The following is a 25,429-nucleotide window of genomic DNA, read 5'->3' as shown; positions in this document are numbered from 1 at the left end:
AAACATGAACAGTTTTTAATAGCATCTAATTTAAAAAGCTTACATACAATATATCTACAATTTACCTGAACTTAAACTAATGTCATAAACTACTGCTGTTACATATACCTTTGTTCTTCACACAAGGTGGTAAATGTGATAAATGTTATCTCATTAACCCAGTACAGCTTTTGGCTTTTTGTTGTTATGTCAGATCCACAATGTAGGTTGGTTTTCAAAGTGTTTATGAATAGGTATACAGTATTATATATCCATTATGAAGGTGAATGCTATGTTGACATATATGCATATTTATCCTAAGAAATTCTATGTACCTTCAGTAGTAAGGCCACTCTGTATTAGGCCACATTGTGTTGGTGTCTTCTGTGGCATTAATGGTGAGTTATCATCACTGTATATGTAAATATGCCAGTACTCCTACTCATTTATATTATACAAGGAATTGCTGCATTCACAGGACAAAACTGTGAGGATCGTACATACTCACAAGTTTACATGAAAATTGCAAGTTTTATTACATGGATAAAATAAATAATGGAATAGTTACGTGTAAAACAGATGGATAACAAAATGTTGAGAGTACTTTTGGAACATGATAGTGTTTCCACATCTCTAGCAAGCATTTCCAAAATGTTATTGTTTCATTAAAAACGTCAATTTGAATTCTTTCTTTGGTTTTTCAAGTCTTTAAAAACAACACAATCTTAATAATCTTAAAACAAAAATACACTCCCTGATTTTCTGTAATCTTATTTCAAATGTAACTTTATTACATGATATAACACATCCTCAAAAACTGAATCAGAAACAAATCAGGGAAAGCTGGCTAGTTTCAACAATGCATTGCCACAATTGTTAACATTTTTGGTTCACACTTAAACCTTTTTACCAACAGATGTCCCTGAATCTATAAACAGCTCCTAGTAAATTAAGTTATTGCAGTACCAAAGATAATATTTATTTATTTTTGCAAATGTTACTGTGTGCAGTGACTTAATGTGTTAAATTAGATTTCCTCTATCAGCAATAAAAAACACTGTAGAAAATAGGTGTCTGGTCATGAAGGACATGGCTTGCAGAAAAGAACAAAAGGTCTGCAAGCAGACCTACTGAAAATAGTCTGATACTCAAATGTACAGTACAAACTAGGTATGCACATACCGTGTCACACCATAAATACAACCATTTGAATTGCCAGTATCATTGAAGAGTAGATGACTGACCTTCATCAACCCTATACACAAATAAAATGTGACATACAGGCAGGTTCCTCCAGATATAACCAGATAGAAGTTACTCTTAACTTGTGATAATGCCTGCTGTAACCAATTTCATCATAATTAGATGTTCTATTGATATAGGCAGACATACATACTAGAAGTATTGTAGCGTGTTCAGGGTGCAAGTAAGACCCAGTGGGTCATGAGACCCAGTTTAGTCAGCTGAGGTGCTTTATTTAAGACAACTCAACAGAACAAGCCACCCAAGACAAGCTCAACACACAGCTCTTCAGGGGATATTCCTCCGTGTCAGAGAACAGTAACAAAAAAAAAAAAAAAAAAACGCCGCTCACCAACATCCCAACAGCAGACTTAATTAGCTTGATAATCACACCCCCACACCTTATAAACCTTTCGAAAACAGACTGCTCTCAAAGCAACTCATTGCCAGACAGGGAAAGGAAACTTTTGTGGGGTATGCCATATTTTTGGTACTGCAGGTTGCAGAGATGTATTTATCAGAATGAAACTATATAAACTAAAAAAAAAAAAAATGTTGCAGTCTTTTGAAATAATTTATTAATTTTAAAATAATTTACATTTTTTTTGTTGTTTTTACAAATGAATGATTACTGCCCAAAGTAGCAATGGGTTGTTAAACAAGAAAACAATACAACATATTTGTTGACAGCAATAACTGAATTGCTTCCATTGTTTGAGTTATTTTAAAATATAACAGTTTATTTTTTGTGCAGATAAATATTTTGTGCCAGATTAATAGATTCCCAGAAGTCCTTCCAGAGTACTGCTCAGAAACACATTCTTTATTAAGCTCTCACAAATGTGCAAAAACATTGTGCCTCATTCTAGAGAGTGCTGGGAGACCAGCTATTGTTAAGTAGACTGTACCAATTACAAAGAAGATTAAAAAAGTTCTAAACTGGCCTGAAGTCACCAGAAGTCATTTGACAACCACAAACACATGACTCAGGATACACATTTATACTGTATATCTATTGACCCTGTCTCACATTAAACTGATAACACGTTTTTTGACATAATAAATAAAAGGCCCCCTGTTAACAACCAGAAAGGTACAGCATATGGTATGCTGTTTGGAACATCACTCCCAATGTAGAATGCAACTGGTGGTACAGTCCTCCTTTACACCCACATTGCTAGAACTGAGGGTTAGTCATAGTGGAGGCATGAGTTCCCTGCTCCATACCGCTTTCTTTCTGAGAATCCTGGGATCTACAGAGGAAAAGGAAATAACAGTTTAAGAGACAAGTGCAGTACATAGTGTTGTGGTTAGTGTAGGCACAGTGTGTATGACACAATGAATTAACAAAGAAGATAAGAACATTTACAATTGAGAAGAGGCCATCTAAGCTAATCCAGCTTCTAGTTGCTGATTGATCTGTAAAGCCATTTGGCCTCAACAACAGGACTAGGCAACCCATTCCATACCCATGCCACTGTGTGAAGAAGTGTCTCCTTCCCTCTGTCCTAAATCTATCCCCACCTAATTTCCAGCTGTGTCCACTTGTCTTGGTTTCTTCACTGTGCTTAAATTATTGGTTAGGGTTAACTATGTCAACTTCTTTTACATTTTTAAAGACTTCAATCATGTCCTCCCTAATTCTGCTTTGTTCCAGGCTGAATAGAGTTATTTCGGCCTACCTTCACAGCTCTCTGGGACTGGTTCAGCTGCTCTTCATTGGGGCTGAATATGAGTGTCAAACCCATCTCCAATTGTGTACTGCTTTATATCACAGAATATGACATGCTTCTGATCAATACTTAAGATATAGATATACAGATACATGGTTTTAAAGCTTTTATCCTGTCTTTTGAAACTCTGCTACCCAGAAACATCATGATCATATCATCACAACTGCATGGGCAATCCCATGGATTTGTATCAAATATTTTGTCTTCCTTGACATCAGCACAGAAACAGTATACACAAATAACTGTAGAAGTTCTAATGAATAAGCAGCATGAGATGATCCCAAACATCTTTTAATGAATCACCCAGGTATTAAAACAAACAGTACCTGGCTCTAGTCTAAGCTATGCTTGCTCAAATTGGCAGGGACACTAAAGAGTCTCCATCTAGTGGTGGATTACTGTAACACCCAACTGTGTAATAACGTAAGAAATCATCCAACAATTTATGGATCTCCTCGAAATTCCAGAAAATTGTATTTTATTTAATAGCAAATACTGCGTGCAAACTTAATTCTGTGATTTTTAACTCAATACATTCTGTGATTATTAGTATAAGATGTCATTTGCATAGTTTGAACAGCCAGAAACACTCAGCTTCACTTTGTAATAACATCTCTTAAACAATACGAGACACAGTGTGTGTGTTGTGTGTACCTTCTCATAATAGTGATCAACACTACACTGTGTACGTACATTTACACAAGAATTTGCCAGGACACTTGAAAAGGGTTTTAGTCGTGGATCAATACAGTTTAATATACATTTTGAATTTTGTAAGACCACACAATAATGCAAACTAACCTGACTCCCATCCCTTGTAAAGTATCTCTTTTCTATTACCTAAAAAAAGAAAACCTTTTACTGTACTAAAACTGAAAATAAATAAACATTAAATCTTGAAAGACATTTTATATGAGGTATTGTCAAAATATGTATGCTTATGTTCTTCCAATCGATGGCATTTATTGCTAGCTATTGGAAAAGGATTGTATCTACTATTTTAAATAGGCCTATATTTGAAACTCACCTTATCAAAAAACCTGCTTAGCTTGACCGCATTGGATGAGCCTGCTGCTAAATACCCTGGAGTGCTACAATCCTATAAAAATATAAAATATATGATTAATACATTTGGAATTTAATCAAGTTATATATATATATATATATATATATATATATATATATATATATATATATATATATATATATATATATATATATATATATATATATATATAAGTCATATTACATATATAAATAGCAAAGTAAACAGTGTACATCCGTTCATTTCAAAATGTAAGTGTGACAAAGGTGACATATGGCTGGATAGTTTCCTCTTTATATCCCCGGATTCGGAAAGTCTCCAAACTTTATGCTGAAGAATGTCCCAATCATATTGCGGTTCTCTACAGTAGGGTTAGACAACTCCAGTGCTGAAGTGACGTTCCATTACATTCAAGATCTTTGAAACAAAATACCTGGACTGAACGTTCTTCTAGAATTCACTGGTATAGCCATAGTCTGGACTAGACTGGAATAGCAACGGTTGCCTCCCCTAATCTAGAGCAGGGGCTATTACAGCCCAGTCAATAGCAACTTTGATCCAAACAAGTCCTTAATTATTGTATTAATCTTCATCAAAGTATGCAATGGAAGACCAAAGGTGGCCTCCCCTTTCTCTAGATATATGTACAACTCTTGTGACATACATACAGTACAGACGCCTCCAGCATTTCCCGGTCGTCTGAGATATGCTCTGCCAGCAGCGCATAATATTAACGAAGGACAAGGTGTACACCAGAATGAATACACATAGCTTAGAAAACATCACAGATATACAGGATTAGTATCACTGCATTAGGTACAACTAACAAAATGAAATATACAATTCCTAATTATAAATAAATGGGAATAGAAAACACACCAAGTTAATTTCCTCTGCATTAAAATCCTCTGCCAGGAAAGCTGTCCTTGTCAACACGTCACTTCGCTTATTTTCTGGAATTTGGTCTAGTTTGGTCCCAACCAACAGCAGAGGAATCTGGTTGTCAGCAAACTGCTCACGGTCATAATCACTTTAAAGTAACAGAATGCAGTTAAAACAATAAATAAATAATTTGTTTACAATTGGTTTAAATTTGTGACTTAAAAAAAAGAAAAACAGAACAAATAATGTTGATAACCACTACAAAGAACAAAACTCCTCTTTCACAGCGAACAAAACATACAAAAAACAAAACAAACCTCTTACCCGTTTGTGACTATAACCCCATTTGAAGAGGCATCTTTATTCAATGCTTCACCAGCAATACAAATTATGCGAGGACTTCTTGTTTGTCAGGTTATGGACTAAAATAATACCTAAAAAAACAAAAAAATGATAAATAAATAAATAATCCTTATGAATTTTAACAGAAACATTACCACTGGGTTCTGTGCTGAAAAAAAAACTAAATAAAAACAAAACATTGTATTCTAATGACATCCCTCTGTGTAGAGAATCTATATTAAAAAAGAAATGCAAGGGTAGTTTCAAGAACTGGTTTGGTTTAAACATTGAATATACATACACCATACAATAAAAAGCATATATTACCATCTTGTTAAATAAAACCTGAAAAGCACTAATCTTGTAATGTTACATTCACCAAGCTGGCTAAGACTACTGCCAACTGTGGTCTGTGAAACCAGCAATGTAAAAGCCATACAATAAATAATAATAATAATAATAATAATAATAATAATAATAATAATAATAATAATAATAATAATAATAATGATAATAATAATAAAATAACAAACAAACATTTCCAACTAGAAAACAGAATAGTTTTATAACAATAATCCCCTCTAAAGCTTTCCATGTGACAAAGTATGGCCAGGGATTCCCTGTGGGTCCTTTTTTAATGCCAGTTACTACAGGCAATATTAACGGTGTGAGACAGGCAGTTAGTTAGCAAGAGCACTCAAAGAATCTGCCTTACCCGCACATCAACGGAGCAGCCAACTGTCCATGAGGGGTTACCCAGCACAGCAAGTGAACCAGAGAGAATTTGCCAACACCTGCAAAGTCAAATCTGTTTTCAAGTGATCAACATTTTACACATGCAATAGTGTGTTGTGTATGTAATCTAAAACACATTAGTCCACGGTCTAATCTTTACTGCAATATTTCATTTTGTTTAGTACATAAACTACATATCATTTCCATGCAATATATTTATTAGCATTCATTTTGATTTATTTATTTTAGTAAATACATGAGGTGAGAAAAAGGTTCTCAAGGAGTTATTTACTGGTAATGAGTATTTTCAGCTAATAGGCCTACATCGCAGCATCACTGTGGAAATGAAAGGCAATACTTATGCTTAGTGGTTACTGACGTGTGATAGTCACAATCAGGAATTTCTTGGTGACTTGCACTACATGACAAATACAGCACAATACTGATTCAGATGGTAGTTTTCTGTTAAACCACGGTCATTTTTTTTTTTTTTTTTAATGTTATCGAATACATCATCAGCATCAGCAGCAGCAGCATTATCATGCAAGTAGGCTACACACCAATTCTGACAACAGCCTAGACTGGCTTTACTTTATGAGGAGTACTGTATTATAGGATCATGGTCATGATCATAAATCACCTAGTTTTAAAAATATACGTCTCAAAACCATTATTAGTTGTTTAATGCATAAGGTATTAATTTCCCTGTGAAGCGATTTGGGGCGGTTTATATTTTATGAAAAACACTTACAAATATAATTTTGCTAAAAATGTGCACTGTCTTCATGTCCTCGATGTTCAGTTACATTTTAAACGTGTATTTCACTACATCTTCAAGAATTCACCTGAATCTCCCAACAATAAAATCTTTACTCTGTCAAGCGACGCCTTCTTTGTTGCTTTACCCGGATGCACACACCCAACCACAAAAACCTGAAAAATTCGTGATTCTAATTGGTTGAGATGAGAGCCACCATCAAATTAATTTGTCTGTTTCACTGTCGATCCTAAACGGTAAAATATATTTCCTCAAGACTCTGCTCCTTTGCCTCTCTGGTTGGATTTCTCCCCTGTCAATCTACCCCTAGAGCTGTCTAATTGGCTGAGCTGTAAAATTGACCCAGTATCACCGTGTTTATTTTCTTCTGCCATAGTGACAACTTCCACAATCCTCACGTTGGATTTTTTTTGTGTTCAGTTAAGCAGTTTGAGAAACGGTTTAAGTGTTGTTACAAGGCGAGTATTTCATTTTGATAAATATTTTTTTTTGTTGCTAAATCAATTGCACATTTTCTTTTAATATTCAGTGAAATTATGAAAACCGGTACTGAAAGAAACGCACATTTTTTTTTATTTGTTTCATCTGGACACATACTCAGGCTGAGTCTGTTGATTTGTCTGCATTGTAAACAGATTGGACAACTCTTTCGTCAATTGGCTACTGTACCACTTGTAACTGATAACTGTAGTAAAGTATTTCGTGATTGTACCAATGAGAACAATATTCGTAATGTAACTTGTGTAAGAGAGCGGAAACTGGACAGATTCCTGCTGGTTACAAGTTAATTATAATTTTCTTAGTGCAAGTTTGTGTAACATAGGCCTACTACTGTATTGTATCCTTCAAAGTTCAGCTATAGATGGGGAGTGCCTTATTTTGAAACACATAATGGGGGAAAAGTAAGGGAAATCATTCATACTTGAGCACTGTCACTTTCAGGCCAATCAAGAGAGACACCCAAAAGGAAGTTCTTATTTGTAATTGAAAAGAATGCAAGCTGATATTAAAGGGTAATAACCAATACATTATGGTACAGGTTCTTACTTCTCAATAGCATAATAGTTTTCTTTCAAGTCTCTTATTTGCCTGACTTGGTTAAAATGTACATTTTTCACGTGATGGTCCAAATAAGACAAATTAAGAATTTTGGTCTATAACTGCAAAGAAAATGCACCTCGACCTAAAATGTGTGGCATTCCATCTTCTCTGCATTTATTTAGCATGTCAACAACTCAAAAAATGTAGTAATGGCTAATGATTATTGTTTTTTCTGTTGTTTTTTAAGGAACGCCATGACGGAGCCTGAGGTTCTGACAGAGGTGCCTGCCTCCCTGAAGCGCCTGGCCAAGCAAGTGGTGCGCGGGTTCTATGGGGTGGAACATGCGCTGGCCTTGGACATCCTTATCCGAAACCCGTGCGTAAGAGAGGAGGACATGCTGGAACTGCTCAAGTTTGACAGGAAGCAGCTGCGCTCGGTCCTGAACACCCTCAAGGGGGACAAGTTCATCAAGTGCCGCATGAGGGTGGAGACTGCTCCTGACGGGAAGACCACCCGGCACAACTATTACTTCATCAACTACAGGCTGCTCGTCAACGTGGTCAAGTACAAGCTGGACCACATGAGGAGGCGGATTGAGACAGACGAGAGAGACTCTACCAACCGTGCCTCCTTCAAGTGTCCCTGCTGCTTCAGCACCTTCACCGACCTGGAAGCAAACCAGCTCTTCGACCCCATGACAGGTAAGAATGGGCTCCCTCATACTGCAATTACAGTTACAATGCTGCAGTAATTACAATGACACTAAAAAGCAATATTAACAACTACACACATTAACATATTTACTCTATACAATTATGCAGGTGTACAAAGTTTCAACTACAGTTATTTACAATTCTTTATGAATAGCAGTTCCAATTGTATTTGACCCTGGTTCTGATTCCAAGGTTTTCATGCTTTAAGTCTACAAGTAAAAGTAAGCATTGTATTACTGAATAGAAAATTGTGCTCTCGGTGATGACTCCACAGTGACTTCTAGGGGAAGAGCAATCAATCAATCAATATTTATTTTATATAGCGCCTTTCATAGTGGACCACCATCACAAAGCGCTTTACTAGATAGTGAGAAACAATGCATAATACATTAAATACAGTGAAATACAGGGCATAGTACAAACAGTAAAAAACAATGCAAATATATTTAATACAGGCATAATACATTAAGTACAAGGCTAGCTTGTGAATTCTAAACATTGTGGATGCATGTGTCATACAGAATCATATGAATAAGATGGAGTGAAAAACCTGAAATAGCAATTTAGATAACAGCTAATAAGATACCAGGCTTAAAGAGCATTGAAAGCAAGGTAGAACAAGTGGGTCTTGAGAGTTGATTTGAAGTGAGCGACTGAGAGCTACACGCACTAAAGCTGGGAGAGAGTTCCAGAGAGTCGGGGCCATGAAGCTAAAAGAGCGCTCTCTGAGTGTGGTGCACTTTTGCATGGGTATAACAAGCAAGCCAGAGTCAGAGGACCTCAGCTTGTGTGCAGGGACATAGCGGGTCAGCAGGTTGAGAGATCTTGTGGACCTGTGTGATGAAGGGCCTTGTAGGCAAGCAGGAACATTTTGAAAGTAATCCTGAACTTTACAGGTAGCCAGTGCAGCTGGGCAAGACGGGGTAATGTGATCATGTTTTTTTACATCTGGTAAGGATCCTAGCAGCGGCATTTTGAACCCGCTGCAATCGGTTTGTGGCACCTGACGGAAGACCACCATAGAGAAAGTTGCTGTAGTCGAGAGGAGATGAATGCATGACAGAGTATCTCTGCATCCGGGAGAGAAAGGTAGGGACGGACCTTTTGAGATGTTTCTGAGGTGGTAGGAGTATTTGACTACAGAGGAGATTTGGGCATCAAAGGAGAGGTTCCTATCCAGAAGTACACCAAGGCTTCACACAGTGGTGGACGGCAGCAGCAGCAGACAGTTTCCGAGGTTCAGGGCAGCAATATTGAGATTCTTGATTTGAGTTTTCGATCCTTCTAGAAGTTCAGATTTGTTAGTGTTGAGCTGAAGAAAATTGGCAGACATCCAGGTTTCGATGTCTTTGATGCAAGCGTAGAGCCGGACCATGGCAGAGAGACATCCAGGGTCTAGTTTTAGGTAGAGCTGGGTGTCATCTACATAGGAGTGAAACATGAGGCTATGTTGGCGGATGAGTTGACCCAAGGGAAGCATGTAGATGTTGAAGAGAAAAGATAGGTGTGCAGTGGAGACCAAACTTGCACCACACTTAGCATTGTTACATATAAAGAACACCTTATCCAATAGTGATGACACTTGTAATATTTGGGATTTAATTTTAGAATTGTCACATTTCAGTGGAAACAACAAGAAAAAGTTTTTTTGTTTTTTTTTAACCAGCAGGGGGAGCTCTCTCAATATTTAATAGGGATTCAAATGCCAGCATTTACCAATATAATATGTGGATCATTTAGATTTTGACTACAAAAAATAACACATTAATAACTAATAGAGTATTTAACTTGCTAGGTATTAACCTCTGCATGATGTGAAGGCATCATCAAGTACTGTAAAAAGGTATGTACTTCCTTACAGCAGTTTAGTGTAATACTTCTACTGCAGGGCTTGGTCATGAAGACAGACATATCTTCACAATCATACTTGTCTTATGTTTTTCTTACCAGATGCCTTTCTTAAGCATTTTAGTAAAAGCATGTTTAAAATGAGCACCCTTCGGAGACACACACAATATATTGTCAGGAAACGGTTAACATTATTTGTATAGGTTTTAGTGTTGACATTGCTAACAGATGAACATCAGGCCAGCAGGCTTTGTTATTTGCAGTGGCTGGAATGCTTCCAAATGGCCTGCTGCATCATGACATCACCCTGTCGCTGCAGCTTGATGAGGAACAAACCAGCAGACAGTTCTCTTTTAGGGTATATAGTGTAATGGCAGGGGCGAGGAAAAGGAAAAAAAAAAAGTCATTGATAATGTTATTTGTTGAATAGGTTCCTAAATGGAGAATAAAGGGAAGGCCAGATTTCCCTACAATGAGGGAATTATGTTTATAGGACGATTGATTAGTAACTATAACTGCAGCTGTGTTTATTACAGTATGTAAATTAGAAGTCGGTCGCTGAAAATTGATCGGTGGTGTTGAATAAATAACATAGTGTCCAGATATTAGAGCTGCCCTAGTCCAACATAAATCTCTTAAAACTGTATACAAGTTGTTATGCTCTGGTAAAGCACATACATGCTGGAATGTGATTGGTTGAATTGCTTTCTTTGTGATAATGCAGTTTGTTACTTGACTGCACAATGTATGCATTGTGGTGCATGGCAGTATATAACTAACAATATGGTAATTTCTAAAATGTCAGCATGCTTCAATAAGTCAATCTATGTTTGCAGTCCAAATTAATTGGCTCTGTGTTTTGGACGCACAGTTGAATTAATTGATAGAATATTCAATTACAGCAATAACAATTAATTAATTAATTATTAGACGAATCAACAAATAACTTTAGGAATTACTGTATGAATTGATGAATTTATGGACGAATTGCTGGACAAATGGACCAATTCATGAATTGACAAACAAATTGAAAAATTAATGGCTGGATAGCTTTGGCACAAATGGCGCTTCATACATTACAATGAGTATGGAAACTATTGGAAATGTAGAAATAAGCAGTTGCTAATACAATTGCTTCTGTCTGGAGGTACATGGTGTACTACAGCTCCACATATGAAAACAAATCTTTCACATGCACATGCATAGTCTCAGCATGACAGAAAATAAGCTTATAAATGTTTTTCTCTAATTTGTTTTGTTGTGTGAATGTGATCATATACCACTTGACTTTTGTGTGTGTGTGCAGTGAAGTCACCTACTGCCACAGGATCTACTTCACAAACAATGCTTAGATTTCCTGGAATCTGTTAAACAACAAGCCTTGCCACAACTGTAAATACAAAATGAGAGGAAACGGTGTAGTGAAAAAGCAGATCACTACGGCTGTAATGATGTGAAAATGTAAGTATGACATATATACAGTCCACACATTAAAACAGACATATGTCAGTATATGCCAAGATTCTGACTGAAAGAATCCCAACCAAGCTTCATCACAATTTGAGACTTTATCTAAAACTCAAACATACCTGTCCCATCATCTATTACATGCAACCCCTTTGGGTGATAATTACGCCTGCCTGTATATTGTTTAAAATAAATAAATAAGGTTGTTATCGTTCACCCTCCATGGTTTCCCTAATACCCAGTGTACTTCTGAAACTTAGATTGAAATCCATCCTCCATCTTTGACCTCTAAAGAATTCTTGTGCCTCTCAGGTCAATGAGGCAGCATGCTAGGCAGCTGCACAGTGTGTGCCCAGACAATTAGGGATGAAAGACTTTCAGTTTGTTGCTATCCTGCTTCGATGCAAGTATATATTTTGTTTTTGTTTTTACAGATATGACTAGTAGAATTATGTTTTTTGCTACCTGTCGTTACTCATTAAAGCAAAAGGGAAAATGAAAGCATACTTTATGCAAATTTACGCTGAGGAAGAATATCCCACTGTGGCCTGGTTTAGAAGATGGTATTTGACCCCATGGTACGGAAGGCAGGCTTCGATAATTAGTATCCTGCTGCTTCAACACTTGGTTGGATAAATAAAGTCGGCAAGAACTGATATATTATTCCCATACAGTTATTATTATTTATTTCTTAGCAGACACCCTTATCCAGGGCAACTTACAATTGTTACAAGATATCACTTTATTTTTTTTTTACATATAATTACCCATTTATACAGTTTTTTTTTTTTTTTTTTTTTTTTTTTTTTTACTGGAGCAATCTAGGTAAAGTACCTTGCTCAAGGGTACAGCAGCAGTGTCCCCCCACCTGGGATTGAACCCACGACCCTCTGGTCAAGAGTCCAGAGCCCTAACCACTACTCCACACTGCTGCCAGTTGATGTGACAGACAGTGTTTGCCGTGGCACGCACACTGAGAAAAAGAGCTGCTTAGAAACTAAAATTCATCTTTGATTGATTTGTTTTAAGGAATATAAGAGGGGAGGGTATCCATGAATTACTGGAGGATATTATGATGGATGCTTTTTTTTTTTTGCAGGGTGTGTTTTATTGAGCCATAGTCTGTAACTGTGGTTTTGATAAATCAATGGATAGCTACTACACTTTTTAAACAGACCTTGAATAGCCTATATAGACCTTAAATTAAATCCTGGCCTATTACATTAAAATGGCATGTTCATTACACTTTTTGATTTCAGGGTAATGGCAAGTGCATGAGTTGTGTGCTGATGGGTCTAATCTAATACACAAAAGTTAGAGAATCACAAAGTAAGGGACTTGCCAGTACTGTTACTTCTACTGTTCTAAAACTGAACTACTTTTTAAGGGGGGCTTCTTTGCCGTTCCAAGGAAAGGTTTATAAACCAGCGTTATAGGGAAGACGTGAGATTCACATGAGTTTTTGAAAGATAAGAGGATGTGATGTTGTCAGAGAGGGATTTGTTCCTTACACACTTCTGGAGTTGTAATTATGACAACCACTCTTTTATAATATTTTGCAGTAGTCCAAAATATTGCTCAGTCCCGTCCCAACCAAAATCATTGATTTACATAGACAAAAACGAAAATGCTTAAATCAAATGACAGGAATCAGAATTGCCTGTAAGGCCAGTTGTCTTCTCATCCACTGGACACAACTTTAATCACATTTTAAAAACTTTATATGACCTGTAAACTGCATCTTTAGAAATAAATAATTAGGATGCTACTATAGAGACACAAGACTGCATTTTAAAGATCTCTGTTATAAACTACTTATTTTAAAATAAACATTGCTGTGTTTGTGTCAACAACAATTCACATTTCTGTAGAGCCTTTCATCACAAGGATCCCAAAGAGCTTCACACACACACACACACACAAATAACAAATAAGTTAAAAACAGTCTAATACAGATTTTGATGAAACAGAAATTAATTAATTGTAATTGTAAAAAAAAACTAGTTTGTAAAAATAGAACAATTAAGAGTCTAAAATAAAAATGTAATACAATTTGAACTTAAAAAAAGAACAAAAAGAAAATCCAGTGTTGATTGTAAAATAGAACAACTAAGATAGAAAAGCAATTTTGTAAAAATACGTTTTCAATCTGGACTTAAAGAGCCCCAGTTTATGACTAGGGCAGAGCATTCTATAATTTAGGAGCTTTACAAGAAAAGGCACTTCCTCCTGTACTATTTTGTACAACTGGGTGCTAATCCATTCTAGGTCTTAGAAGTTAAAAGCAAAATCTTAAAATCAGTTCTAAACCGCACAGGGAGCCAGTGCAAAGAGGCATCATTTTACAGAAAATGAAGTTTTAAAATTCTCTTTTGTTGCTTGCTGCGAATCCCACTGCTTAATTGTTTTACTCACTGTACTTCATGAAACATTGGCAAGTTTATTCCCCATGTCTTAGAGTTGAGTAATTTGTTCTGCTGGACTACTGCTTTCAGACACTATACATGTTCAATTATAGTGTTTTTATTTTTCAGAGAGCTGAAATTAATTGTCTAAAACAGCTCCTTCAGTTCTTTGCAGTAAAAGTTAATTGAACATTTGAAAGTGGTTGATTTAACGTAAGTGATGTTATCTAAATTAAAATAATACATGTTTTTCTTGTGTTTCATTCTCCATTGTGTAAGTACAGGAGGTGACTACCACAGAGAATACATACACTGCCATTTGACATAATCTGCTTAAGTTGTAATAACTTTGATGAGAGTAATCCTTTGTGGCCACTTCTTGCTCCAAAAGTAACATGTAACACATCAATTTTAATGTAGTGCTTTAACCAGAAGAACCTGTGTGCTGGAGCAAGAGTAATGATGCATGTGACCGCATCCAACTTATTGACTAGCCCTCTCTTTCTTAAAGGCATCGATATTTGGCTGTGAGTCTACAGTATGGGTTTACTGTGCATACTGACAGCGGTATCTGTCTCTGCTCGGACTGAAGTACTGTTTATAGAACTGTTGAATCATCCACATTGTGTACAGTTTGATGCCACACAATCTGCTGTATGTTTAACCCTTTCATGCATTATTTTAGCACCATTTACGGTTCTTAAAGTACTGACGAGACTTTAAAGTCCTGTTTACCAAAATATATGTAAAAAATATATATTTTTGACCGGTTCTCATGTATACTCAATAAAGGAATTCCTTTTTTTAATTATATAACTTAATTTCGCATTCTCCATATTGACAAAAATAATCCTGGACTAAAAGGGTTAATCCCAATTAAGGGGAAATTATGATTTGGCACTGCATAGTTTAAATGTTATCATGTTTACAAACACAACTCTTGTCTAATTAAATTAGTCGCAGACAAAAGTATTGCCTCCCTACACTTAATATAAGAATTCAAGAAAACATGTTCAATACATGCATTTAGAAAACATTAACCACTAATTAACTTTTGTCATGAGCAAATATTTGAAATTGTTAAGTGCATTTGTTTTTTTATAAAGATTGTTTGTAAACTACCAGAAATTGTGTATTTTGGTCTTTGTCATATTAATTAGAGGCTAATGTTCACTACATGCTTGCATTTAACATATTTTCTTGAATTATCTTTTATTAAGTGTAGAGTGTTTATACTTTTGTCTGCAACTGTATGTTGATTTTAAGTAATTTGTGGAGCCTTCATGCTACTGCACTGAGATAAAAACTGGAAAGGTTAAATACTGGTATAGTTGATTTGATAAACAAAAAGTAAATCGTTACAGTAATGTGTAAACTAAATGTGTTGCATTTCAGATAGAGTAGATGGTAAGATATCTAGAGCTTACACATTTTGCTTTTGAATACTTGCATATTTAAACCAGGTGTAATGTCATGCATATTTACATATTAATGTATTTGTAATTAGAAAAAAATATTGTGTTACTTTGAAAGTCATTTTGGAATTCAGGGTTTAGGCAAGCATGCTAGAATTGACATCCATGGTGAGACGAGAGACACAGCAAGGCAGAAGCTGTTTATGTTGTCATAAATGTTCCCATAATGTGAACACTAAGCTGTCAGCAGTGTAGTCCTGGATATGAAATCATACATTTCAGTGTACATTAAAGGGCAAAATGTTATGAATACAGGTTAGTAATTTGCACAAAAAAGAGGACTGCCATTACGTGCTAAAGTCCAGTGCAGTATATTATTTATTATTATTATTATTATTTATTTCTTAGCAGATGCCCTTATCCAGGGCGACGTACAATTGTTACAATATGACATTATTTTTTACATACACTTACATTATTTTTACATACAATTGCCAATTTATACAGTTGGGTTTTTACTGGAGCATTCTAGGTAAAGTACCTTGCTCAAGGGTACAGCAGCAGTGTCCCCCACCTGGGATTGAACCCACGACCCTCCGGTCCAGAGCACTAACCACTACAACACAGCTGCTGCCCATATTGATATTGGGTAAGAATTGAAAGGCTATTAACAGTTACGGGGTGTAATGAATTCCTTTAGCACCTTTTCAGCAGTCGCTCTGCAAGGCGAAGCCCATCAAGAATATCATCTAATCTTACTGCAGTGCAGGAAAGGGGTTGAAGTATTGTGCTCTATCTACTCGATTTGAATAGTGGAGGACCAGGCTGTTCAGTTTTCATTCCTGGAGGTTCATTGACACTATATATGGGCAATTTCTTTAGCTTCATTGATAAGAAATTACTTCACATAATAAAGAAAAGCTATGCCTCAGTCTCTTTGATTTATTTAAACAAACAAACATCGGTTTTTAACATCTTGGGGACTTCACATGAGAAGCCTGAGCTTTCCTTCCCACCAAGCAGGCAAAGGGAGGGAGTCTCGGCTCTCTCTGTGTCGGCTGTGCTTGAAGGACCAGACCTGAGCTTAAAATAATTGCAGGAACAGATGGACAGGCACAATCTATGCATCCCCAGGTGCTGTGAAGATGGATGGTTAACGACTGGTGTCCATCAGAATTAATAAGGATCTTTGGATGTCAGAGATGATGCTTTGGTTTAACCAGACAATATTCTTCCATCCTTTTTTTTCCTGCCTGCCTGCCTGCAAGCCAGAATTGACACAGAGCTTTACATTGATTGGTTGCAAAAGTGGATACCAAACATAATAGCTTTCCCCAAGTTTCTATGCATTTATGGGGCTACAAGACCAAACTTCTCTGCGTATCTATTTTTTTACTATACAGCAGCTAATTTGTAGAGCATCTAGTCAATGCATAATTTTTAAAAGGGAATCTTCTTGTTGCAGCTTGGCTTCAACAGCTATTATAAATTTTTACTGTTTAGTCATTATTCAAGTACTTTTATAAAGCAATTGGCAGAATACACTGGCTAAAACCAGGAAACACTTAAGGACTGGGTATTTCTTTGTATGGGGTGTGTGGTTCAATATAACTTACAATTATGAGAGAGGTCCTTATGCCAGTCAAACACGCTCGCTACCCAGCTAGCTTTGCCTTACTTTTTTATTGTTTGCCCTCAGTATTTCTTTTGAGTAGTTTTAAGTATTGCAGTCTAATGTTTATGCCTGCATACTGTAATTACAAAAGGAAAATCAATAACCCATTATTTGTACAATTGCCTGTCACTGGACTAGCATTCAATTATTTGAATACGCAACATTAACTGTGCTTGACTACCTTCAGTATTTAGGCCAGCCTGTCCTTTAGAAGCTGATCTCTAGCTCATCCATAACTTGGTGTTCTTAAACTGGAACTTAAAAGTCAGTCTTTTTTGCTTGACATTTGAATTCTCTTGCAGTTAATCCAACTTGCAGATTAAAGGCTCTAGTTTCCAAACAGGGTTGTTCTCGCCCATTCCCTCCTGCAGACGATTGTGTCCCCTGTAACGGAAAGAGAATTGGATAAACTAGCCTGAATGAGGTTGGCAATTGCTGTAAGACCCTCCCGTCCACTCTGTCCAGGTTTCACATGGGTGTATCACAGCATGGATTTGTATTAGTAGTTGCTGTCGGAACACTCCAAAGTTCATCAGTTAGTGGAAAAGGTCTTTAGGCTTGACACTTTGTGCAAACACTTTTTACTGAATTGGTTCCAAACACTGCAGAGTTATGCCTTTGCTGCTGAGTTTGCAAGTTGATAAAAGTAGCATTTCTGCCAGCGGAATGAAATGTAAATAACTGCATTACTCACTGAGGTTCAGATGGCCTTTGGATATTTCACTTCTGGAGCTTTTGCCCCTGGGCATTTTAATCCTACCATTCCCTGTGAAGAGATGGATGGATGGATATATATATATATATATATATATATATATATATATATATATATATATATATATATAGATTGGAGGCCCCTGTAGATATCATTACAGTTGTATTTATATCTTTGGCATCTTTCATCCAATTGTGATGAAAATTGGTATAGACGTTCCTTAGCCCAAGTTTTTGAATATCTCACTGCATGCGTCATTTGCATAAGGGTGCTTGTTATCAATTCCTTCATCTGAGAAACTGTGCCGGGGGAAATTCTCTCCTACTGTCAGAGTCCTAGTTCAAATAGTGATGGTATTTATGTACTGCCAATGAAAATGAACAGGATCTATTTTTAATTGATTTCAATTCAATGCCAGTGATAGATGGAAACCAGGCATAAGTTACAAGTAAAACTGCATGATACATTCTCAAATGTCCTAGGTGACAATTGTGATGTTTCATTTGCTGGAATGTACAGGTAAAAAATATATAACTTTTAGGCAATGATGACATATTGAGCCATTAATAAAGTAGCAGTTAGATCATGTTTTTGACACATGACATGGAAGTAATTGGGCTGCATGGTGAACTCTCATGTATCACTGCTCCTGCTGTTATGTTTACTGTTGGGAATGTCATTTTTCCTAGGCTGAAGGCCCTATAAATAAAATTGATACCAGCAACAAAACATACGGTGTTTATTGATATACTCTTTTTTAAGTTTTGGTCTAAGACTGTTGTGCTACTTCAGTTCTGAAAATTTGTGAAAAGGCCATCATTGAAATTGGCTGAAGTACGGAACATTCATTCCAACATGTGTGACCACCTGGGTAAATTGGATCTGCAGAACATTGTGGCACCACCTTATGTTCTAGCTATTTTAGGATACATATCTGAAGCTGCAATTTCTAATTTAAAACCATCTCAAATTTATAAAGGTCTTTACACCCACAATTTGCACAATTTTTCATGAAACGGAAATCAAATGTTAATGTTTCAGAACTAATAACAAACAATCCAGAATGGACTATAGAAAGTCTTTATCTGATCACTGAACAGAAGCCATGCTGTTTTCTTTTGGTTTAACATTGTTCAAGGTCACTGCCAACAATTTACAGTTATCTTTGTAATGGATTGCATATTAAGCAACAATGGAATCATGAGAGAGATGCATTTTTTTTAGACATCCCTTTGTGACACAAGGGAAGAACAGCTTTTCCTGTCACCATATAAAATGACCAGACCAGTGCTGTCAAGATCCATAATGAAGCACAATGTACCAAAACATTGGCTAATTTTCTTTAATTCATTTAGGAACATTCCGTTGTACTTTCTGTCAGACGGAGGTTGAAGAGGATGAGTCTGCTTTGCCGAAAAAAGATGCCAGGACACTAGTGGCTAGGTTTAATGATCAAATCGAGCCAATTTATGTCCTGCTCAGAGAAACTGAAGACATCAACCTGTCCCATGATTTACTGGAACCAGAGCCAGCTGAGATCCCAGCACTCAAGCAGAGGTTAGTGACAACCTATCCTGTACAATGTCACTATATGTTTATAATATTAGTATAATAATTTATGGGACTGTTCTGTTGATTTAGCTGTTGCCATGCAAAGCACATCAGGTTGGGATGCAAGGTCCATATACGTGGGATGTGTACTGCAGTTTGTTCTTATACAAAGGCTATGTGAGCAGGTTCATTTTAGGCCTTGTCGGGAAGTGTATAAAAGACCAAAGGTTAGGCCGCAATTTCAAAAGAAACTATTCTTTTATTGGCAGAAAAGTTTTACCAAATCAAAAATAAAGAACAAACAAGTGTGCGATCGTCCTAGCACCTTTAGCAGCAAAGCAAGGGAAACACAAATAAACCCAACCAATTCCTGCCTACCACCATTAGTTTCTCTGGAATGCTTCCCCCTTTGTCTGTCACAGATTTTATACTATGACTAATCAGTCCAAGTAGTTACTTCCTAACGAGTAACTAGTGATGCCTGTGCATATTTAGCAATTAGCCAATTAAAGCATGATTCGCATGGGACTAAAAATCAGGTGTCCTCAGAGTTGGTCAAAAGCAGAGGGCGTCTAGTACCCTCCCTGACGTGGATTCGTTTTCATCAAGGAAAGTCTGTATTTTCAAAATCAAATGTGGTGATGTGGCCAGAGAAGGCGCTTGTGCATGATTTATAAACAATGAACCGGGTGTAAATAACTCTGTTGTACTTTGTTGTACCTTCTTTTCCAAAGGCTTCTTTTCTCCTGTCCCCAATTTGGTTATGCTCAATCGTTGAGTTTAACTGAACTGTAGACTCTCAGGACAGATCATACCAATTTTAAAACTCTTTAGAGTCCGACCAATGTTAAATATCCTGCCGGCAACATGGCCCTTTCACTCTATTTACTCAGGCACTTTGAGAGACAGCCCTGGTATACCCTGGAAATGCTGTATCAATTCTAACATAACTCTGACATGGTTGGTTTGCACGTAGTAAAAAGACACAGGACGCCTAACTTTGAAATTTTGAAATTGTCCTTTGAAAATATCGGAGGACCTCTGAGAAAATTACAACAAATACATTGTAACGTAATTTTGGACTTTATTCACTGTATTAAAGTGTGACAGAACCCCCTGCAGTGTTTTCAAGAAACACATTACTTTACCTTTTGCTGTTTCCCCTGTATCACAGCTTTTTTGTTTGGTTTTTTTGTTTTTTTTTCCCCCCAACATAGTCCTGATTATTTTTGATTCGCACATTATAGGTAAATCATCTAGGGAATTACTTTTTTTTTTTTTTTTTCAACATTCGTCAGGAGAAATATTATTTTTTTCTTCTAAACATCAGTGTATCAAGTTCAAGCTCTCTGCTGCAACAATGCTAATTGAAATGAGTAGCGTATTGCGGGAAAACAGAAAAACAGCCTTGTTGAAGGAGAGAGTGTGATCAAGATGCAAGTAAACTGTCATTTGGCCTGCCAAAGCTTATGCACTAGTACAAATTTACCTAAATGATCTTCAAAAAGAAAAACATTTTATATAACAATCCAGAGAACTAGGTTGCTGGAACTGTAGGAATAATTTCTTGTTTCTTGTTAAAAAAAAATGGCAAAATGTGCACTCATGTAAATGAAAGCCAAGTTGGTGATTCTGTAGAAACTTGCTTGTAAGGATCTAAATATCTATTTTTTGCTTTTCTATGAATCATGCAGCAGGGAGAGAGCTGCGGCGGCTTTAGGAGCCTCTGCCGGAGCCCACCGGGAGAACTGGGCCACCAAGGGCGCCTACGAGGACTTCTACACCCAGAACGTCACTATCAGCATGGAGGAGCAGGAGGAACAGAAGCGCTCAGCCAGCGAGGGCAAGACTCCCAAGGAGAGGCCTGTGTGGCTGACAGAGAGCACCGTCAAGGGAGCGTACAGTGAGGCTGATGACCCGAAGGAAGGTAAGCCTACCAGGCGTCAGTCTTTCTTCCCTTGAGAAACTTTCTTTGCTGATGGAATGTAAAATGCAAATCATTGTATACTGCCCATATGTAAAGATGAAACGTGCAGGAAAGCCTTTATACAGGGTATGGTGTTTTTAATAAGAAGATTGGTCACTTGGATTTTATGGTAGTTGCATGCGGCCATCAGTAAACCTAAAATCACTGTAGAGTGAAAGTCAACTCTACAGTCATGACTGTGTGACGTTGTCACTCGAATACATTGTGAAACAGCAAAAGGAAGTCCTTTTGGCAGCACGACTTTAAGGGCAGGGTCAATCGCTTTCTCACGATAAAAAATAGCTGTAAAAACCCATGTAAACTGGAGCAGGAATCGTGCTTGTGGCTCACGATATTTCAGCAGTCAAGATCCCGTTTTTCTGACTTAAGAAGTAAAAACTTGTACTTTAGTAGAAATGATCTTTTATATAATTGTGTGTGTGTGTATTCGAGCGTGCGTGTGTGTGTGTTGGAAAGGTAACCAGACAAACAAGTAGTTAATGCGTGGCGTATTTCAGAATGTGCTCGATAACATGTGAATTAATTGATCTTGTTAAATGTTTTTATCTTCTTTTAGCTCTCCTCACAATATTCAGAGTCGTTCTTTTCCTACTTAGTAAGCAGACACGTACATTTGAATATCCCCACCCCTAAATGACTATGAATTGAGTAATCGGCATTGGTACGGACGATTTATTTTTCCTAAGTCAGAACTGCATAGTAACGCATTTCCTGAAAAGTACGGCAAACACGTTGTGAGGAAGACTGTCATGACTTGTGCATGTAAACGCCACCACTGATAACAGAACAGTAGTACAATTATTTTATGCTTTGTAATTTATTGATTGAGCTTTCTGAAATAGGTTAACAATAAAAAGACAATACCGAGGTACCTTGCAAACTGACCTACATACACACAATTGAACTTGATTCAGTTTTGTTTTTGACATATTTTGATATTTAAAATTAGATTTAAGCTGCTTTGCAATCATGTTTTTCATATATATCATCTTGTCATTTATTTATTTTATTTTTTTTAGTATTTGTTTGGAATTTATAGATATTAAATTAACTTGTTGCATAATATTTGAAATCATTAACTACTTAAATAGGATAATTCTAGGTAAATTCCTTTTTTTTCCTCATGGTTCATAATCTAGTTAGGAGGAAACAAGTTATCCAGGATTTTTTTTTTCCAACACGAATTCCCAAATATTCATCTAGCTATCATGTTTGAATTTAAGAGTTCAAAATAATTAACAAATGCACACACTCCCATAACATACAGTTTTGTGTGTTACTATGTAGTTGAAAAGTAAAACTAGAATGATTTATATTTATTGAAGAAACATATAGGAGCAGGATCCCCATGTTTAGCCTTGTGTGTTATGCAGACCCAAAGGAGTTTCGTCTTTCTCCACATCATACTGCTCTGTTACACACAGTTGCACCTTCGTCAGAAAAAGACTGTCTGGTTTGTGTCACCATCGGCATTGTTGTAATAATGTTCACATACTGCTTTTATACATTTTCTTGCAATTATGTTAGTGTGAAATTAATGTTTGTGATTCTTATAACTTGTAAACTAAATTTTATAATAGAGGGGGAATGTACATTTCCCGATTTGTTGTACAAACCATCCCAAAACACGTGCCCACTTATTTTTATAGATCTAGGAGCATCATTTATGAGTGCACATTGGCGTGATTTGCTGTCTTAAGCCTTTGTTGGCAGTCTTCTTTATTCATTCCACAAATGGAGTACTGGATTCAACAAAGAGGATGGATGTAGCATTGAAACAAAACGACTAGGGTGGAGCTTTTTTGCCCTTTTACCTCCTCAAACCCCATACTTACTAAATATCTTGGTTTCCCTGATTAAATAATAGTCCCCTCTTCAAAAATAGGCTTAATATTTAATAAAGCAAGCAATAATGACTGCCAAGACTGGTACAGCTTTCAGTGTCGTGCATGTCTTGGCTGTCACCATTGCAGAACTTTTTTTTTTTTTTTTTTTTTTTTAGGTTAAAATATGAACAAACATCCCACCCTGTTATTTAGCATTGGTACATTTGGGGTGCCACTGCGCTGCACTCTTGCTTATTAATAAAGTTGCCTGTTTTTTTCAAGAGGGGACAATTATCTATTCAGGGATACCAAGATATCTAGTGCATGAATGGGGTTAATAGGCAACAAACGTTCCACCCCTAGTTCTATGTTCCTAGAAAATAGACTTGACCTTTTGGGTATTGTTTGCACTTGTGAGATGGCCTCATTAAAATATTTTGCTTCTAATTAAAAATGAGGTGATTATCTATTCATGGATACCAAAAGCTTTAGAAAGGGTAAACACCCCACCCCAGTCATTTTGTTCCAAGACTGGTGTCCCAATACTTTTGGTAGAGCAGTGTATCTGACATAACTGTTAGTGTGTTGTCCTGTGCGTCCATATTTGCTACAGGTGTAGACATAGTAAGTGTTTTATGTTAAGAATCTTTATACTTTGTTGATCAGGTGGAATGGGTGTTGATGGTTTACGGGATCATGATGAAGGGCACAGCATGCAGCTGGATGAGAACGAGGAGGTGATGCGTGCCCTGCTGATCCACGAGAAGAGGAGTGCTGGCATGAACTCAGCGGCGGCGGCAGGGGGTGCGGGTGCAGGGGCTGGCGTGTCTCTCTCAGGCGCCAATGCCAGCGACTCGGCGAGTGACACCAGTGAGTCTGACGAGGACTCTCCTCCCCACCCTGTGGCTCAGCACTACAGAACAAACGAGGACGATGATGATGATGAAGATGACGAGTTTGAGGAGGTGGGCAATGAGCCTACAGTTCTAGTGGCTGGTCGGCCCCACTCTTACAGTGAGGTCAGTCAGCGACCTGAGCTTGTCACACAGATGAGCCCTGAGGAGAAAGAAGCTTACATTGAAATGGGACAAAAGATGTTCCAGGATATGTATGAGTAAACCATTCTAAATCCTCCTCCCTTTTTTAAAAATATTTTGTGTGTTTCTTTTATGGACAGTTATTTAATCAGTTCAGACATCACTGCTTAGAACTACAAGTCCTGTTCCCAACCATGGCTGACATCCATAGTAATGCCTCACTCTTTTCACATGCTCAAGTTCCCACTCGAGCGGAACGGCAAGGTGACTGAAGTATTTTGAATCAAAACCAGTTTTAAGTGTCGGTAATCATTTTCACAGCGTGACTTGCAGATGTGCAACAGATAAACAGTATTTACGGACCCTCATCTTTTAATATATTATATAATTTATTAGTATCATTTTTGAGTTCTGTGTGCAAAAACAGGCGACATTAAATCCAAGAAATACTCATTTGTATAAATCTCATAACAAGCATATACATTTGAAACTGCTGCAATAAAAAAAAAAAAAACAAAAAAAAAAACTGTCCATAAGTAGAATGGTTAATGTTAACTCAAAGTTTGTTAGCAGTTTAAAAACAGTGCCATTGAAGTTGTTGAGGCTTTTTGGTTGCTTTTTGCAAGTGTCATCATGTGCAAGTACACACGCTAATATCAGAGCTCTTTAACTCCTGGTAGTGCTTGCTGTCTTGAGATTGCAGATCAGTATTTAAAGTCATATAACTTTGATTTGATAGTGTAAAGAAAGACCTAATGACATTTCAACTACATTACATTATCTTGTCAAATCTATTGTTGTTCTACCTTTTTTACGAAAGAATGTAACTCCTATACATGTTTTGTATTAGAACTATTGTGTTAAACACACAAAGTTCATGCCAAATGGTTTTTGGTTTATTTTTAAAAACTAGTCTGTAGCTTCTTAGTTTTGCCTTCAAATAAAATTGTAAACCTAAGTTGTATATTTTTGATGTGCGTTTATTATTCTAATAAAAATATACCATATTTAC

General features: G+C 36.7%; 1 protein-coding gene and 1 pseudogene across 2 annotated transcripts; one reads left to right on the top strand and one right to left on the bottom strand.

Moving 5' to 3' along the window:
• On the bottom strand, window positions 1-7,110 carry LOC117405827 (rab-like protein 3; annotated as a pseudogene).
• Window positions 7,053-25,429, top strand: LOC117405341 (general transcription factor IIE subunit 1-like). Of its 2 annotated transcripts, none has more exons than XM_034008317.3 (5): window positions 7,053-7,194; window positions 8,025-8,479; window positions 19,372-19,573; window positions 21,262-21,494; window positions 24,047-25,429. In XM_034008317.3, exons 2-5 carry the CDS (start codon window positions 8,032-8,034, stop codon window positions 24,496-24,498), a joined length of 1,335 nt encoding a protein of 444 aa, XP_033864208.1. In that variant the 5' UTR covers window positions 7,053-7,194; window positions 8,025-8,031; the 3' UTR covers window positions 24,499-25,429. The 2 variants fall into 2 exon arrangements, with proteins under 2 accessions (XP_033864208.1, XP_058885913.1); XM_059029930.1 differs by lacking the exon at window positions 7,053-7,194 and adding an exon at window positions 7,243-7,749.

This window comes from Acipenser ruthenus, chromosome 9 (assembly GCF_902713425.1).
Source record: "Acipenser ruthenus chromosome 9, fAciRut3.2 maternal haplotype, whole genome shotgun sequence".
Lineage (NCBI taxonomy): Eukaryota > Metazoa > Chordata > Actinopteri > Acipenseriformes > Acipenseridae > Acipenser > Acipenser ruthenus.
The sequence above is the reverse complement of the archived record's forward strand: the minus strand, read 5'-3'. Positions and strand labels throughout refer to the sequence as shown.

Excerpts from the sequence above, each read along its gene's own strand:
- LOC117405341 (XM_059029930.1), top strand. The coding sequence starts at position 7,730 with ATGCAAGCTGATATTAAAGG. Across the intron at positions 8,480-19,371 it reads GCTCTTCGACCCCATGACAG|GAACATTCCGTTGTACTTTC; the intron begins GTAAGAATGGGC and ends TAATTCATTTAG. Across the intron at positions 19,574-21,261 it reads ATCCCAGCACTCAAGCAGAG|CAGGGAGAGAGCTGCGGCGG; the intron begins GTTAGTGACAAC and ends TGAATCATGCAG.